The 17798-nt window shown below is 38.7% G+C and overlaps 2 protein-coding genes across 10 annotated transcripts in view; both read right to left on the reverse strand.

Moving 5' to 3' along the window:
* KIAA1586 (KIAA1586 ortholog) overlaps positions 1-1663 on the reverse strand; it is an 18809-nt gene extending 17146 nt beyond the window's left edge. For 2 of the 5 annotated variants that reach the window (XM_032409588.1, XM_032409590.1), the window contains exons 1-2: positions 1034-1344; positions 721-804 (exon numbers count right to left, since the gene is read on the reverse strand). In XM_032409588.1, coding sequence (XP_032265479.1) covers positions 721-804; positions 1034-1189 — 240 coding nt within the window. In that variant the 5' untranslated portion in view covers positions 1190-1344. Of the gene's footprint in view, positions 1-720; positions 805-1033; positions 1347-1369 lie in introns of those variants that run through there. The other 3 variants (XM_032409586.1, XM_032409585.1, XM_032409584.1) reach the window with 3 other exon arrangements.
* Positions 1664-11279: 9616 nt separating this feature from the next.
* The window catches only part of BEND6 (BEN domain containing 6), a 55832-nt gene continuing 49313 nt past the window's right edge, over positions 11280-17798 (reverse strand). For 4 of the 5 annotated variants that reach the window (XM_032409619.1, XM_032409617.1, XM_032409616.1 and 1 more), the window contains one exon: positions 11282-12738. The gene's annotated coding sequence lies outside the window, so the exon portion shown is untranslated. Of the gene's footprint in view, positions 12739-17798 lie in introns of all 5 variants that reach the window. The other variant, XM_032409620.1, reaches the window with a different exon arrangement.

Consider the following 17798-nt stretch of genomic DNA (forward strand, 5'->3'; position numbering starts at 1 on the left):
ACAGATTCATATTTCCTTTCATTTGTTCCACAGTGAAGATTCCTGGGCCTCACTCCACACCGACTGAATCAGAATCTGCAGGTGGGACCCAGGAATCTGCACATTTACACTTCCTAATGCTGAGAGACCACTGTCCCAAAGGGAAGGAAGTCTGAAAACCATGTGTGTTCCTGGTGATGCAGGGATCTTCATTATGAACACCAACTCTTGCACTATGCTGTAACATGATGATCTCAGACGTTGGTGAAGTCTTCAAGCTATTTGCCTTCATGTTATGAAGCTACAGAACACTCAGATTTTGAGTTCTTGCAACCCTTCTTGTTTTCTACCTCCTTCCTCATCATCAGCCGACCCTTCCCTCTAACCTGCAGGTCATCTCTGAAAGGACGCTCTTGCCCTGCTTCCACACACACTCTAAAAGACCAGAACTTTGCCTAGATGAAGTATAAAATGGCGCTCAGGAAGGCACGAGAAGCGTGATTCAATGCGCAACATGTCCTTTCGGGCACAGTCTTTGCGGTGGCCACTGTAGGTGCTCAGAGACCCCCCCCTTCGGGAAATGTCCTAATCCTATGCCACGCTCCCCAGTGTCTAGTACCTGCGAGACATTCATACCTCGCTGCTGAACGATGAACGGGACAGGTGAGGTATCATCACATAATGGCTTACCACGCATAGGTTTGGGATTCTGGGAAAAACCCGAATATCGTTGCTACTTACACTGACAAACTGAATGTCATCTTCGTTTTCATCCGTTGTTGCCTCAGATGCCTCAGGCCCGGCTGGAGGGACAGACTCTATTATCTATAAAGATAAGGCAGAACATGCTTATCTATATACAGCCACATACTTGCAGGAAGAGATTTGTCCCAAAAGCAACGAAAAAGGAAGAGCTCTGTAACACAGCAAGCTCTTGAGAAAACCGAACTGAGCACAACTGCATGCAAATCCGACCAAGAACAGGACTCGATGGAGTCGGCTTATGGCTCTGCAGACGTGGAGCCAGAGGGAGCCGACGCCGAAAACGACTTACCTGCCCCTGCGAATTCCCCAATCTCCTCCAGGAGGAGGGATGCACGCACACCGCCGAAGAGCGAGCCTGTCTCAAAATGTCGCTCTCACGGCCAGAGCAGCCGCAACAGCGACCTCCGGGGCCGGCGCAGGGGGCCGGGGGCGGCCGGGCGGCCATTGTTACCGCTGGTTCCTCGTTCAGACCCGCACCAGGCCCGAACGCTGGGCTCGGCCCGAGACGCGGAGGCTATCGCCCCGCCGCTGCGGCTCCGCCGCGCACCAGGCCTCACACTCGACAAAACACAAAGCCCTTCCCGGCTCGGCTGAGAATGCCGCGGCCCAACGCTCGACCACTCACCTCCGACCCCGGGTCTCCCATTTCTCCGACGGCCTAACTGACAGCACCACCGCTCCTGCGGCCCCCGCCGCCGCCGCCGCCGTCGCTGCTGCCCCCGCTGCAGCCGCCTCCACCGCCGCCGCCGCCACGACTTCCCTTCCCGCCCAGCACCGCTTCGCGCCGCCGTGACCCGCCCCTGCGTGAGCGCCGACGCCGCCGACGCCACCGACGCCGCGGGCGGAAAGAGGTGTGAAACCGCTTCAAAAGGAGAAGCCGGCTCTGGCCCGCTATCCCCCGGAGCTTCTTTCTCACAGTCCCGGCCTGCCTTCCCCGGGCCGCGCAGGATGCTGGGAGTTGTAGTTCTGCTCGTTCCTGAGCCTGTGCCGCGCCTAATTGAAGAGTGGAAAGGGACTCTCAGCGAGGCGCTTGCGTTCCTCTAGGCTGTTACTGTGCTAAAGTAGTGTAATAGATGACCTTTCTCTCTCAATCACTCTGTTTTCCTCTCCCCACCTTTCTTCTACTTTTTCCTTTTCTTTTTATACGAACATTGGTCTAGATAATCTAGATCAGTGGTGATAAAATGCTCTTTCATAGTTTGCTCAGATACTTCCTTACCAAAACAGTGGCCGACTTTTTTCAATATTTACACATGAATGATTGTTAAGAGATACAGTTTATGAAAACAAATGTTTACTGACGATATTTTTTATAAAGATTTTATTTATTTGAGAGAGAGCACAAGTGGGGGTGGGGGGGAGGGAGAAGCAGACTCTCAGCTGAGCAGGGAGCCCCAGGTGGGGCTCATCCCAGGACTCTGGGATCATGACCTGATGGAAGGCAGCTGCTTAACCGACTGAGTCACCCAGGCGCCTCCTGGCGATACTCTTTTAAAGCTTTTTCTCCTAGCATATCCGCCCAAGGTCACCTGACAAATCTGTAGTCCCACAAAATCACCTTTATGATTTTGGCTGTGGCCTACAATGAGTGAGATCACACAACAGAGGAACAATGAGGCATATCACAAGACAAAGGAATAGAGTTATTAGGAAATTTTAAGGAAGGGTAGAGGTAGGTGAAATTTAAGTGAAGCAGTCTTTTGGTAGGTACAAAGCCAATTAGGGCTGTGTATAAAGAGTTCAAGGTCATGTCTGGACTACAGACTTCTGTTAACTTGGAAACTACAGAGTTAACATAGTTACTAATTGTTGGCCCGGAATCCCCTTATCTGTAGCCCTGCACTTGGTTTGGTATGAGGCTGGTTCTCTGTGTCACAGTGACCAGCCAAGGGAGGGATATTTCATTTTTACTGATAGATTTTCAAACAACAAAGCTGGTACTCTATGATTTTAGAAAACAAATTTTCTCATTGTGTAAATAAGAAAGCAGTAGTCACCAAGGTCATCTTTATTCTACAAGTGCAGTATTTCTTTGGGAGAAATATTGTTTGTTAATTTTTCAGCTAACTTTATCTCTCTGTCTGTTATTTGAGCCCAGCAGATATTTACTTTCTCATTTGGAGGCCTGTTTTTGCTGGTCTAAATGAGAACATGTCATTTGATTACTTATGTTCCCTGCTAGTATTTGATGAATCTGTTTGATTTCTCCAAAGGGCACTACAACTGCAGGTGCATTTGTACCAACTACATTTGGGACTTGAAGATGAAAGTTGAGAAAAAGAAACATCTGCTAAGATGATAGACCCAAAAGCTGCATGTAAATTAACCGTTTTTAAATCTCTTAAATATCTAGATGAGATTTGCATTTAAACAATTTTTCTTATGTGCTGGTGAGAGTTCAGTGGAACGTGTACTGTGAAAGGTTGCAGGTGGGAGTCATTCAGTTAAGTTCTTGGAAAACAAACAGTAAATATGTGGCTATAGCCCAAATATGATCATGCCTTTCAATTCAGTAATTGTTGCAGGGATAGTTTTTTCTTTTTTTAAAGATTTTATTTATTTATTTGAGAAAGAGCATGCCCATGTGAGTTGGAGGGAGAGGCAGAGGGAGAGGGACAAGCCGACTCCCAGCTGAGCAAGGAGCCCACCGCAGGGCTCCATCCCAGGACCCTGAGATCATGACCAATTGAGCCACCCAGGAGCCCCTGGGATAGTCTTTTTCATTTTAGATATTCTGATAGGTGTGTAGTGATATCACATTGTGATTTAAATTTGTATTAACCTAATTAGTAATAATGTTGAAAATCTTTTTATGCATTCATTTGCCATCCATATATCTTCACTGGTCATGCCTTTTATGGACTTCTGCCCATTATTTAAATTACTTTCTTATTATTGAATTTTAAGAGTTGTTTATTCTGGATTCAAGACCTTAACAGATACGTGATTTCCAAATATTTTCTCCCAGTCTATAGTTTGCCCTTCCATTTTCTTAAAATTGTCTTTCAGGGGCGCCTGGGTGGCTCAGTTCCTTAAGTGACTGCCTTAGGCTCAGGTCATGATCCTGGAGTCCAGGGATTGAGTCCCACATCAGGCTTCCTGCTTAGCAGGGAGTCTGCTTCTCCCTCTGACCCTCCTCCCTCTCATGCTCTCTCTCTCTCTCATTCTCTCTCTCTCAAATAAATAAATAAAATCTTTTAAAAAGTTGTCTTTCAAAGAGAAGTTTTTACATTTGACAAAGTCTAATTTATCAATTTTTACCTTATCATGCTTTTGGTGGTATATCTAAGAAATTTTTTTTTTAAAGATTTTATTGATTCATTTGAGAGATAGAGAGCAGGAGCAGGGGGGAGAGGCAGAGGGAGAGGGAGAAGCAGACTCCCCTCTGAGCTGGGAGCCTGACGTGGGACTCGATCCCAAGATCTGGAGATCATGACCTGAGCCGAAGGCAGATGCCCAACCATCTGAGCCACTCAGGCGCCCCTAAGAAATCTTTGCATAAGCAAAGTTACGAATATTTGTGTTTCCTTCTAGAAAATTACAATTAGGTTTTAATTTTAGGTCTATGATCCATTTTGAGTTCATTTTTACCTATGATAAGTATGGATTAAAGTTCATGGTTTTACATATGGATGTACAATTGTTTCAGCAGCAGTTGTTGGAAAGACTATCCTTTCTTCTCTGAATTACCTTTGCACCTTTGCCAAATACCAGTTGTTCATATATCTGTGGGCCTATTTCTGAACTTTCTATTATCTTCTGTTGATGTATTTATCTATCTTGACACCAATACTATGCTGTCTTGATTACTGTAGCTTTGCAATAAGTCTTGAAATCAGGTAGTGTTAGTCTTCCACCTTAAATCTTCTTTTTCAAATTGTCAATTTTCTTTAATTTCTCTCAGCAACATTTAGTATTTTTCAGTGTGTAGATATTTCACATATCTTGTCAGGTTAATCACTAAGTATTTCATATTTTTTGATGCTATTGTAATTGGTATAGTTCTTCAAAATTCAATTTGACTTTTTTCTAAGGATGAATAATATTCTATTGTGTATAATAGCACAATAATAGTATTCTACTGTGTATATATACACATTGTTTTTATCCAGTCATCCAGATAAATTGTTTCCAAGTCTCAGTTATTATGAATAATGGTGCAATGAACATAGGAGTGCAGATATCTCTTCAAGATACTAATTTCATTCTCTTTGCATATATACCCTGAATTGGGATTGCTGGATCATACAGTTCTTTTTTTTTTTTTTTTTAATTATTTTAGAGGGGGGGGGGTTGGGGGGAAAGGCAGAGGGAGAAAGAGAATCTTGAGCAGGTTTCGCGCCCAGTGCAGAGCCCAACATGACCCTGAGATTATGACCTGAGCCAAAATCAAAAGTTGGATGCTTAACTGACTGAGCCACCCAGGTGCCCCTCTATTTTAATTTTTTGAAGAACTTCATACTGTTTTCTGTAATAGTATGCCAGTTTACACTTCAGCCAACAGTGGACAAGGGTTCTCTTTTTCCACATCTTGGCCAACACTTGTCATCTCTTGAATTTTTTTACAATAGCCATCTTATAGGCATGAGGTGATATTTCACTCTGGTTTTGATTTGTATATTCCTGATGGTTAATGATATTGAGCACTTTTTAATGTAACTGTTGGTCATTTGTATGTCTTCTTTGGAAAAATGTCTATTCAGATCCTCTGCCCATTTCTTGAGTTATTTGGGGATTTTTTTGCTATTGAGTTATATGAGTTCCTGTATATTTGGATATTGACCTCTCATTGGATATGTGGGTTTGTAAATATTTTCTCCCATTCTGTAGGTTACCTTTTCATTTTGTTAATTATTTCCTTTGCTGTGCAAAAGCTTTTTAGTTTGATATTGTCCACTTGGTTATTTTTGCTTTTGGTTTCTGTGCTTTTGGTGTCATATCCAAAAAAATCATTGCCAGACCAATATCAATGAGCTTTTCCCTGTTTTCTTCTATTAGTTTTACAGTTTCAGGTCTTTTAAGTCTTTATTTTAAATTGAAGTATAATTGAGATACCATGTTATTTTAGTTTCAAGTGTATAACAGTGATTTCTAACTCTACCACCATTCTCATATGTATATATATTTTTAAGGCTCCATGGCCAATGTGGGGCTTGAACTCACAACCCTGCAATAAGAGTCAGATTCTCTATCAACTGAGTCAGCCAGGTGCCCCCTTCCCATATTTTCAATTGTCATTCCACTATAATAAAGGGTCTTACCTTCTCCCTTACTTTTTGATTTATCCATTATTATGATTCATGGATTTCTGTTTTATTCAATGGGTTATAATTTGATTGTTCATTGCTATTATAGAAATAAAACTGTATTTTATTTAGGTATGGTTGACAAAATTGTGTATATTTAGGTGTACATGATGTTTTGATGTTATTATACATTGTGAAATGATTGCCACAATTAAGCTAATTAACATATCCATCACTTACATAGTTACCATTTATGTGTGTGTGTGGTGAGAACCCTTAAGATCTCCTCTCTTGGGGCACCTGGCTGGCTCAAGTTGGTAGAGCATGTGACCCTCGTCTTGGGGTTCCAAGTTCAAGCCCCATGTTGGATGTAGAGCTTACTTAAAAAAAAAAAAAAAAGATCTACTCTCTTAGCAAATTTCAAGCATACAATACATTATTATAGTCACCATGCTATAAATTAGGTTTCCAGAACATACACCTCTTATAACTGAAAGTTTATTCTCTTGGACCAACATCATCCCATTTCCCACATCCCCACAGCACCTGGTAACCATTATTCTACTCTCTGTTTCCTTGAGTTCAACTTTTTTACATTTCACATATGAGATCATGCAGTATCTGCCTTTCTGGCTTATTTTGCTTAGCATAATGTCCTCCAGGTGTATCCATGCTGCTGTAAATGGCAGGATTTCCTTCCTTTTTAAATTTAAATTTTCATGTCTGTTTATTCTTAATTTTGGATGGTTTCTCAGCATTTCCTTGTCTTTCATGTCATTGACATTTTTGAAGAATATAGGCCAGTTATTTTATAGAATGTTCCTCAGTTTAGGTTTGTCAGTGTTTCCTCATGATCACATTCAGTTTATATCTCTGGCCAAAATACTACTTAAGTGATCTTGTGTTGCTTTTAGGGAATCACATTCAGAGACACATATTTATCTGACTCTTATTGATGATGAGGATTATTGATAATAATCATCTGGTCAAAGTATTGTCCACTTTATTCCACTTTTTCTGCTGCATAGTTAGATTTTTCTCCTTGTAATTTATAATCAATCTGTGGGATAATACACTGAGAACATGAAAATATCCTCTCCTCGTGAAACTTACACTTCAATATTTAGTATCCTCTGATGATTCTTGCCTAATCAATCTTTACTATGATAGATGTACATAGTAATTTTCTAACTACCACCCTTTCCATATTTTTAATTGGCGTTCTGCTATAATGAAGGGTCTTCTTATCTCCCTTACTTTTTGATTTATCTATTCATTGTTATTATGGATTCATGGATTTCTATTTTATTCAATGGGTAATAACCCATTATTGTCCTAATTTATTCTGATGCTCAGATTGTCCCGGGTTTGGCCAGTTGGAGTCCCTTTTGCAGCCTCAGGTGGCCAACCTTCTTTGAGCAGTCCCTTACTTTTTGGCATAACATACAATGTTCCAAGCACATTTGGTACCTTCTGTGCTCCCGCCCTGGAATCCGACATTTCTACAAGGAGCACTTTTCCTTTTGGTGGAAAATGGTATTTAGAAATCAAGATCTGAGAAAAACGGATACAGGCCATTTTTAACAAAATGGCAGAAGATAATACCTATGATCAGAACCCAAAGTTTCATTCTAAATCCTAGGAATCAAAAGTAAACTTAGTGCCAAAGAGCTTAACAAAGTTCAGAGCTCAGATTCAGTGTGAAACTCATCTCATCATTACGGGTAAAGTGACTTTGAATGGGTGCAGACCCAAAGATTCTCAAATGTGCTCATTCTTACCATATCAAAGAGGATGGAAACTGGGATCTCAACAGAATCTAGGTAGCACCTTCAAATTGTTAAAACTCAACAATAGAGGAACATCAGTGACCTGCCTATGTCACAATAAATGAAGTGCATTTAGCTTGCTGCAGCAAGAGAATACCCCATAGGCAAAGTTTAGGAACATCTTAATCTGGAAAAGTCAGGGAGGACTTTTAAATGAATATTAGGTGCTTACGGGGCAGAATAAATGTCTTTTCTTCTGGGGCAAAATAAATAAAATAAGTATTAATACTTGGATCAAGTGCTCTAAGTGGGTTTGTTTTTTTTTTTAAGATTTTATTTATTTGAGTGAGAGAGTGAGAGAGATCACAGAGGGAGAGGGAGAGAGAGAAGCAGACTTAGCGCTGAGCAGAGAGCCTGAAGTGGGGCTCCGTCCCAGGACCCCGGGACGATGACCTGAGTTGAAGGTGCCCCAGATGCCCCAGGAAGAATCAGTTTTGTAAAGGAAAATTCTCCCTAGGTTACAAAATTACTTAAGTAAAATTCCAAAAAAAAAATTCAGCATTTTTGTTTTTGACAGTAGAAAGTTGAAAGGAGGATTTAAAAATTCATCTAGTGGAGGGGTGCCTGGGTGACTTAGTTGGTTACTGCCTGACTCGTGATCTCAGCTCAGGTCTTGATCTCAAGGTTGTGAGTTCAAGCCCTGTTTTGGGCTTCATGCTGGGCATGAAGACTACTTAAAAAATAAATAAACGAAAAATAAAAATTCGGGGCGCCTGGGTGGCTCAGTCGGTTAAGCATCTGCCTTCGGCTGAGGTCATAATCTCAGGGTCCTGGGATCGACTCCCACATCAGGCTCTCTGCTCTGTGGAGAGCCTGTTTCTCCCTCTCCTTCTGCTGCTCCCCCTGCTTTTCTCTCTCTCTGTCAAATAAATAAATAAAATCTTTAAAAAAAATTTTAAAAAAATAAAAATTCATCTAGAAGAATAAATTTGTGACTATTATGAAAATAATCAGGAAATCTGTGAAAAATAATACTGAATGGTATTTCATTTTTCTCCTGATTCTTTGCTAAAAAAATATTTAAAAAATTAATAAATCCCAAAGGACAGCAATGCAAGGAAGAGTTTGGGTGGAAGAAGGAAGAGGCATGTATTATCTCCACCATCATCAAAGGAATTATAATAACCAGGACCACCTGGGGCACTGAGATGTTTATGTTATAGTATTTAATGTAATATAAATAATACAGATATTACATAATATATACTTATCATATATATTATATATTATGTATAAACATATACTTTATAAATATATACTTTGTATATGCTTTATATATAATTTATAAATATATAATTTATATGTAATATGTCCCATATATATTTTCCAGAATTAAAAGCTGTAAGTATCCAGATTGAAAAGGAAAAGAATGTTTCCTGCACAATTAATAAAAAGAGACGCACAACAAGGCATATTTTTTCATTTCCCTGATTTTAATACATTAAGGAAAGGGAAGATCCAGAGAACCTCAGGGAGGATGGGAAGGCATATTCTGAATAAAAGAATGAGAATTAGGATTTCATTATTCTCTTCATAGGCTAGGGTTGCCAGATTTGGCAATAAAAATATAGGACATCTAGTTAAATTTGAATTTAAGATGAATGAGTAATTATTTAGTGCAGTATACCCCAGATATTACAAAGGATATACTAAAAAAATTGTTCATCTGATTCACATTTAACTGGGTGAGTTTAATTCATCCAGCAATCCTACAGCAGCAGCAATGGGTGTAACTCTGGTAAGATTCAAGTAAGCATTATTTACTTGTCCCTTACTGTAAGAAATCAAATAAAGTAAGAAGGAGAAAAACAAAAGAGCAACAGCAGAACACCCTGTCCTGCTATTTTTAGTAAAATAGGCAACAGATAATAACTGCAGAAACCAAGGACTTTTAAAAGTTGCTATTAGAAGGAAATTGTGCAGAGAACATCAAGGCCCCTCATGAGTAGCAGATCTCAGAAAGTGCCAGCAAAAGTATACTTCCTGAAAAGGAGAAACTCATCCAGAAATGCAGATTCCTTAACCTGTAAATCTAACAACTGAGGGGTGAGCTTCAGCAGAAGTCATAAGGTTGGGATACAGAGAAAATGCACAGAGTATCTAAGAGGGCTCCTAGCAGCAGATCTCAGAAAGGTCCAGCAGAATCTTACTCTATGAAGGTCAAGGGCTCATTGGTAAATGCAAGGGCCCTGTACTATTTGCTGCTGCTGGTGAAGGGTCTGGGAATGCAGGGCTGGTGACAGAAATCCTTCCAGACTCAGCTTGGGTCAGAGGACCAAAGGGAACAGGGCTACACAAAATATTTCTCAGGGGAGTCATCGTGGCTGCAATCAGTCAGTGGTCTCTATGACAGTGAAGAGAGAGCCTTAGAAAGGTCTGAAGCCTGGCAGGGAGCCCTGGCCCCTCTCACCAACCATAAACTCAAATGCAAAAGCTGGACGAGGAAAAACCATGTCATTATAAAGTAAATGTTGAAGAAAAGCTCTGGCACAATATTAGCATAAAAATTTTGTAAGGAAAAATGTGAAAAAGAGCTGCAAAAATGACAAATGCATTAAAGACATTCACAGAAAAAGGGATGTAATTATCATCTCCATGTAGGAAGACTGCAGAACACACATGTAGAAACTCATACATTAGTAAATTTTTCTTTGACACTTTTGCAGGGCTAATTGTGGATTTGGAAAGTCCTTGTCCTTCAGATAACATAAAAATATTCGTGTATTTTTTTTTATCTCAGTCCAATTTTTACATTTTATTAATCTGGAATTTTTTATGAAATATAGTTTGAAGTAGGAACATAATTATTTCTCATTCACCAGTTACCTCAGTATCATTTATTGAATAAACCTTCCTTTCCCTACTTACTGAAGGTTCTACTTTAATCATATTCTAAATTTGTATGTATATGAATACATAATACATGCATACATATACACATACATATATATCAATTGCCTTCTGGGCACTCTATTCAGTTTCATTAGTTTTCTTATTTGTAACTCATTTTTTAAAATAATTTTATTTATTTATTTGACAGATAGAGAGAGAGCACAAACAGGAGGAGCAACAGAGGGAGAGGGAGAAGCAGGCTTTCGGCTGAGCAGGGAACCCGATGTGGGGCTCAATCCCAGGACCCTGGGATCATGACCTGAACCAAAGGCAGATGCTTAACCAACTGAGCCACCCAGCTGCTTCTTATTTGTAACTCATTTAGAACCAATATATGAAGCTGAATTAGAAAGACGATATATATTCTATTACCTATAAAAATTTCAAAACACATCTAAAAATATCTTAAGGAAGGACCATAGAAATTCTAGTTGAATAATAGTTATGTTTTGCAAAGACAATTTTATTTACATTTAGTAGGCAAAACATACTACAAAGTAGTTTTTTTTAAGTAAATCACTTGTATCTCAATAAAATTATCATTTTTCAATAAAAATGTTAACCTTCCTGGATAGTGTGTATATATCCGACATAGCACGCACATTTATCTTGGATATTGTCTCTATATCCTACATATAGTATGGCCCCTTAGAAGACAAACAAGCCAGAGCCACATAGGCAGTTATAATGGTAATGCCTTAATGTGTAGGGGTAGAGAAGCAATCAGCCCAGAAAAGGATCTTTTCCCTGGATTTTATACCCTAATAAGAAACGAGCAAATACTTTTTTATGTTTTCAATGAGATTTATTTATATTTAAGTAAAAGTAGCAAATGCTAACATAAGTTATTTCCTTAATCATATTTATTTTGTACGACCACATTGTTATCAAGCAGCATTATGTGGAATGTTCCCTGGGTCCACAGTTCTGAACTTCCCAGCTATTATATGCATCCTCTTTTCCAAGTTTAAACATGACCTTGTACACTGAAAAAGCATGGCTTGTTATTGCAAAGTTGTTGTGTGTGACATCCTGACATCACAGGAGAAGCCTCTTGATGAAGAATGTTTTATCTTTCATTCATTTACAAAATGGTATTTTTCTTTTTATGTGATTATCCAACCCATGAGATTTTGTTCCCAATTCTTTTTTCTTCTGATACTATGAAATCAGACCAGTTAAAACTAAGCAGTGTAGCAATAAAACCAACCAAATACATAGGATGTTATCTTATATAGGATATTTTAGATGATATTTATGTTTTATATTACACATCTGTATTTAATGTACTTGGCAATAAAAAGTTAGAAGCATATAAACAAATAAAAAAATTTCAAATCGATGCATTGTTTTAACACTCACAAAAACCTGGGTTTATTTCTTTTTCAGGAGTGCAGTGGAATAGTTTTATATTAAAATAAAAAGGTCTTGCTGCTTTTTTTTTGGATTCTTATTTTATACATTTTTAGGTAACAGAATAATCCTGTAATTTCATTGCGAAAACACCATTACTTGGTTAGATATGATTATCAGATTTTAGGCCAACTTTGCTTCCCTCACATTCGTGAACATTGATTATTTCACTGTTTACTTTTCCAAACATGTGCTTATGCTAAAGATCCAAAAACTAAAATGGGGAGTCATTGGTAATAATAAATGTACAGTGATTAAAAGGACAATGACAAATCTTAGGGGCTGAAGTTTTTGTTGCTATGATGAGTTCTATTGTGTTAAGTTAGCTGTGCAGAGAAACATTTGGGGACAGGAAAATGCATTATTTCCAAGAAACCATATTGCATGCTGAATTGACTGCTAGAAATTCTCTGGTTTGATGCATCACTGATATTAATGCTGGAATCTACATGCAGCTTCTTCAGCAAGCTCGTTGCTCCATCAAGAGCCAGCGATATTACAGATGTCTCACAGCCTGTCACTATGTGTCTCTGTGCTCACCGCCAGGGAGGTTGCAGATTCTCCAACAAAATCCAGTGTTAGATTCAGAACTGAAGGTGTTTTATTTCAGTTACCTACAATACCCATCAAAGACAAATGAAAAAAAACCCCAGCAAATTTTGTTAGAGTTCTTATAGTACTTTTTATAGCCACATGAGTTATTTTTGTGTCTAGTACAAATTTTTGCTTAAAAATACAAATTGTTAATAGGAACTATTATTATTGAGGTGACTTAGAAATTATTTTATGATCTATTCAGAGGAATTCCAGCATAGACAACAGTTAAAATATTTACATATATTTTTATCTCAAATGACAAAAAAAAAAATACTTTGTATTAGGTAAAATTTCAAACCCACAAAGTAAAATGAACCATCCCCATATACCCATCAACCATCCTAAAAGATTATCAACAATTCTGCTTGTCTTTCTTCAGTAACATTTGTTGGTTGTTTAAATAGCAGGCAGTTTCCCAAATCTGGTTTACCTTTTTCAAAATTCACAAAACCCAAGTGAGCTAGTCTATAGAGGCAGATTACTATAAAGCTAATAAAGCTTGTTTGCATGAGTACCTTCCAATATGTTCACGTGTATATATTTTTGTTAAATTTGCAAAAGTTAGATATTTCAACCATAATCAGTTAAGACGACTGTCTTTCCCTTTCAATTGTCCCTTAGTCATATTTTCTCCTCTGATTATAACCAGGGGGTGGCAGTGGGCATTTCTGAGATTTTGTTAAGGGATATATTTATTTTTGTGCTTTGCTATCTCTTCTACGTATAGTTATATTAATGGTGGCCATTCCAGTTTGCAGTGCCTTCTAGCAAAAATATGAATATGGTCAATTCAAAGAATATTTAAGAGGACTCACTCCATAGAAAATTTGAAATGCCCTGAAATCTTATAGCTCAGATATCAGAGCAACTTAATAGAGGTTTCCCCAAATTTGACAACAATCCTAAAACTTACATTGCTACTGAAGAGTTAAGAATTTGAAAGAAAACTCTGTAAAGTGTAAAATAAAAGCAACTTTTCATCCACTATGCTAGAGGACAGTCCAAATTATTTTTTTTCTATTGCAAAGTTGTCAAATGAAAAGTCAATCAACATGTATGCAACCCCCAAAAAGTAAGATAAAAGTATTATAGAGCTGTTAGTAAAAATATTATGTAATTCCCCCTACATTAGGTGATATTTGAGAAATTTGTTAACTTTTTTTTTTTTTTTTAAAGATTTTATTTATTTATTTGAGAGAGAGAGAATGAGAGACAGAGAGCACGAGAGGGAAGAGGGCAGAGGGAGAAGCAGACCCCCTGCTGAGCAGGGAGCCCGATGCGGGACTCGATCCCGGGACTCCAGGATCATGACCTGAGCCGAAGGCAGTCGCTTAACCAACTGAGCCACCCAGGCGCCCAGAAATTTGTTAACTTTTAAACATTATATCATTTTGGGGCATCTAGCTGGTTCAGTCGGTAGAGCACATGACTCTTGATCTCAAGCCCCCCGTTAGACATGGAGCCTACACAGAGTTGTAACTGATTGTGTATTCATAATTTTGTGTTTCTTTTCTTAAGGTGAGTTCTCCAAACACTATTAAGCCTTAGGTTCTACAAATCCTGGATCCATCCCTACGGTAGATAGTATTATTATCCCTGTTTAAATTAAAATTCAGAGAGGTCAGGTGACTTTCTGAAGGCCACACATTTATCAAGATGTAGAGCAGGCTTTAAAACCAGACTTTCTGACCCTAAAACATATAATTTTGTATGTCACCTTGGCTAGGCTATGATACCAAGTTGTCTAGATGTTGCTGTGAAGGTCTTTTTTAGGTGAGATTAACATTTAAGCAGTAGATTTTCAGTAAAGCATATAACCCTCTATGATATGGGTGGGTCTCACCCAAGAGTTGAAGGCCTTAAGAGAAAGACTGAGGTCCTTTGAGTAAGGAGGAATTCTGCCTTCACACCACCTTTGAACTCAAGACTGCAGCATCAACTCTTCCCTGGGGCTGCAGCCTGCTAGCCTGTCTTGCAAATTTTGGACTCACCAGTCCTTACAGCTCTATGTGCCAATTCCTTCAATGTCTCTTTATAAACATCCTATTGGTTCTGTTTCTCTGGAGAACCATGACTAGTGCAATAAGAAATACAAAGGACTCTGGGACTACATCAAAATAAAAAGCTTTGGCACAGTGAAGGAAACCATCAGCAAAACAAAAAGGCAACCTACTGAATAAGAGAAGATATTTGCAAATGACCTATCTGATAAAGGGTTAATATCCAAAATATTTAAAGAACTTATACAACTCAACACCAAAAACCCCCCAAACAATCCAATTCAAAAAATTGGCAGAAGACCTGCATAGACATTTTTCCAAAGAGGACATACTGATAGCTAACAGACACATGAACAGATGTTCAACATCATTAATCATCAGGGAAATGCAAATCAAAGCCACAGTGAGACATCACCTGACACCTGTCAGAATGGCTAAAATCAAAAACACAGGACAAATAAGTGTTGACAAGGATTAGAGAAAAGGGAACCCTCATACACTATTGGTGGGAAGGTAAATTGGTACAGCCACTGTGGAAAACAGTATGGAGTTTCCTCAAAAAAATAAAAAATAGAAATACCATATGATCCAACAATCCCACTACTGGGTATTTACCTGAAGAAAACAAAAACAGTAATTTGAAAAGATATACGCACCCCTATGTTTATTAAGGCATTATTTGCAATAGCCAAGATATGGAAGCACCCTAAGAGTCCATCAATAGACGAATGGATAAGGAAGATGTAGTGTGTACACACACACACACACACAGACATTTTGGAATATTTCTCAGCCGTAAAAGGACAAGATTATGCCATTTGTGGCAACATGGATGGACCTAGAGAATATTATACTAAGTGAAATAAGTCAGGCTGAGAAAGACAAATACCATATGATTTCTCTCATATGTGGAATCTAAAAAACAAAAACAAAGGAATAAACAAAAGCAGAATCATACCTGTAAATACAGAGAACAAACTGATGGTTGCCAGAAAGGTTAGGGTGAGGGATGGGCAAAATGGGTAAAAGGGCTTGGGAGATACAGGCTTCCAGTTATGGAATGAATAAGTCATGGAAATAAAAGGCACAACAAAAGGAATACAGTCAATGGTATTATAATAGGGTTGTATGGTAACAGATGGTAGCTACACTTAGGGTGAGCATAGCATAATATATAAACTTGTTGAATCACTATATTGTACACCTGAAACTAATGTAACATTTTGTCTCAAATTAAAAAACTAATAAAAAAGTTCTTCAAAAAAATACAAAGAACCATATGTTAGCGTTGACTCTCTAATAGTTACTAATCATAAAATCTTGGCAATTCATTTAACCACTTTAGGTTTTAGTCTCATTATCTCCAAAGTAAGGAAATAATTTTAGACCAGGATTTCTTAATTTTGGGTTAGGTAATACTTTGTGGTAGGGGGGACTATCCTGAGCCCTGTAGGATGTTTAGCAACATCTGTGGCTCTGTCCACTAGATGCCAGTAGTTTACCCAGTTGTGACAACCATATATCTCTCCAGACATTTTCAAATATCCCCTAGTCGAGAGGCAAGGGACAAAAGTTCCTCCCATCCTATTTGAGCACTGCTCTACTAGGTCATCTTTAAGTTATAATATATGTATATGTAATATTACTGTAGAGACTAAACTGGCTGAGGCAGCTTTGGAAACTTCAGGAGAAAGCTGTTTGACCATTTAGTGGGATATTACAGAGGTGATATTTTAATATTCTATAATTCTTATAAATAAAGTTTTCTTTAGTTTCTATAAGAAAGAAGCAAACAATGGAGAAAAGCCAAAAAGATTGACAACATGAAGCTCTTGGCAGTGAGCTGCAGGCAACTTGAGGAGAGTCACAGGAATGAGAGAGAATAGATACAAGGGGAGGGGGGGAGGATGGAATTTAGCGCTTATCCTCTCAGAAACGAATCTTAGCCGGGAAATGATTGTTGTTACAAATCCAAGCCACCAGCGGCAACCTCGCGCTCAGCACTGGGTGGAGGGTGCAGTCTACCACAGGGTCCACAAGGTGGGGGTTGCTAGGCTTCGTGCAGGCATGCATGGGAATTTGTCAAAGTCTACATGATTTTGCAGTGCATAATACCTTGCTAATTGTCATGCAAAGAAAGTTATTTTTCCAAAGAATACTTTTTGGGGTGGAGCAAGGAGGGAGTATGATTTGCCTGAGTATGTGTAGTCATCTTCAGGCTTCTGTTAGATGACCAAAAAGAGAAAAACAGCAGCATTCCACTAGATGGTGCTATATCTGACTAATTCATGAAGCGTGGCTAAATTAGGTTGGATGTGACCCTGTCTTTCCCAGCATATTTTCTCAGTCCTTTTGAAATAATTTGGATTTAGCTATACTTCAAATGAAGATACTTGCCAATTAAGAAAATTTTTCCATTCTAGTGTTAATCTCCACTTCTGATTCTATGCACATTTCTATTCAAAGCAACTTGTCAACAAAGCGAGGCTCAGGCCCAGAAAGCACCAGAATATATTGTGTTCTTAGCAAAAGATTTGTTCCTTTTTTCTATTTGAATTAATGCCGTAGTCAGGTGATTAATAACACTACTACTGGGTTGCAAGTATAAGCAAAACCCATATAAAACTCTTAACTTTAATGTCTTCAACGCTCTACTGACTAATAGAGATGAGTTTTGTGCTTACCCTTGGCATTCTGAGGTATTAAAAAGGCAGAAGGTGGGATATTAAAATACTTTGCAGAGCTCTGAAATACAATAAAGTGCTCCAAAGGGTAGCCCTATATAGCAGACCCTTGGAGCTCTGGTTACATGGCATTTAGCAAGGGAACTTGGCTATTATACATCTGGATGACTGGGCAGCTTCGTATCAAAATGAGCGGTTCTAGGGGTGCCTGGGTGGCTCAGTCGTTAAGCGTCTGCCTTTGGCTCAGGTCATGATCCCAGAGTCCTGGGATCGAGCCCCGCATCCGGCTCTCTGATCAGCGGGAAGCCTGCTTCTCCCTCTCCCACTCCCCCTGCTTGTGTTCCTTCTCTCACTGTTGTCTCTGTCAAATAAATAAATAAAATCTTTAAAAAA

This window comes from Phoca vitulina, unplaced genomic scaffold (assembly GCF_004348235.1).
Source record: "Phoca vitulina isolate PV1807 unplaced genomic scaffold, GSC_HSeal_1.0 scaffold11, whole genome shotgun sequence".
Classification (NCBI taxonomy): Eukaryota; Metazoa; Chordata; class Mammalia; order Carnivora; family Phocidae; genus Phoca; species Phoca vitulina.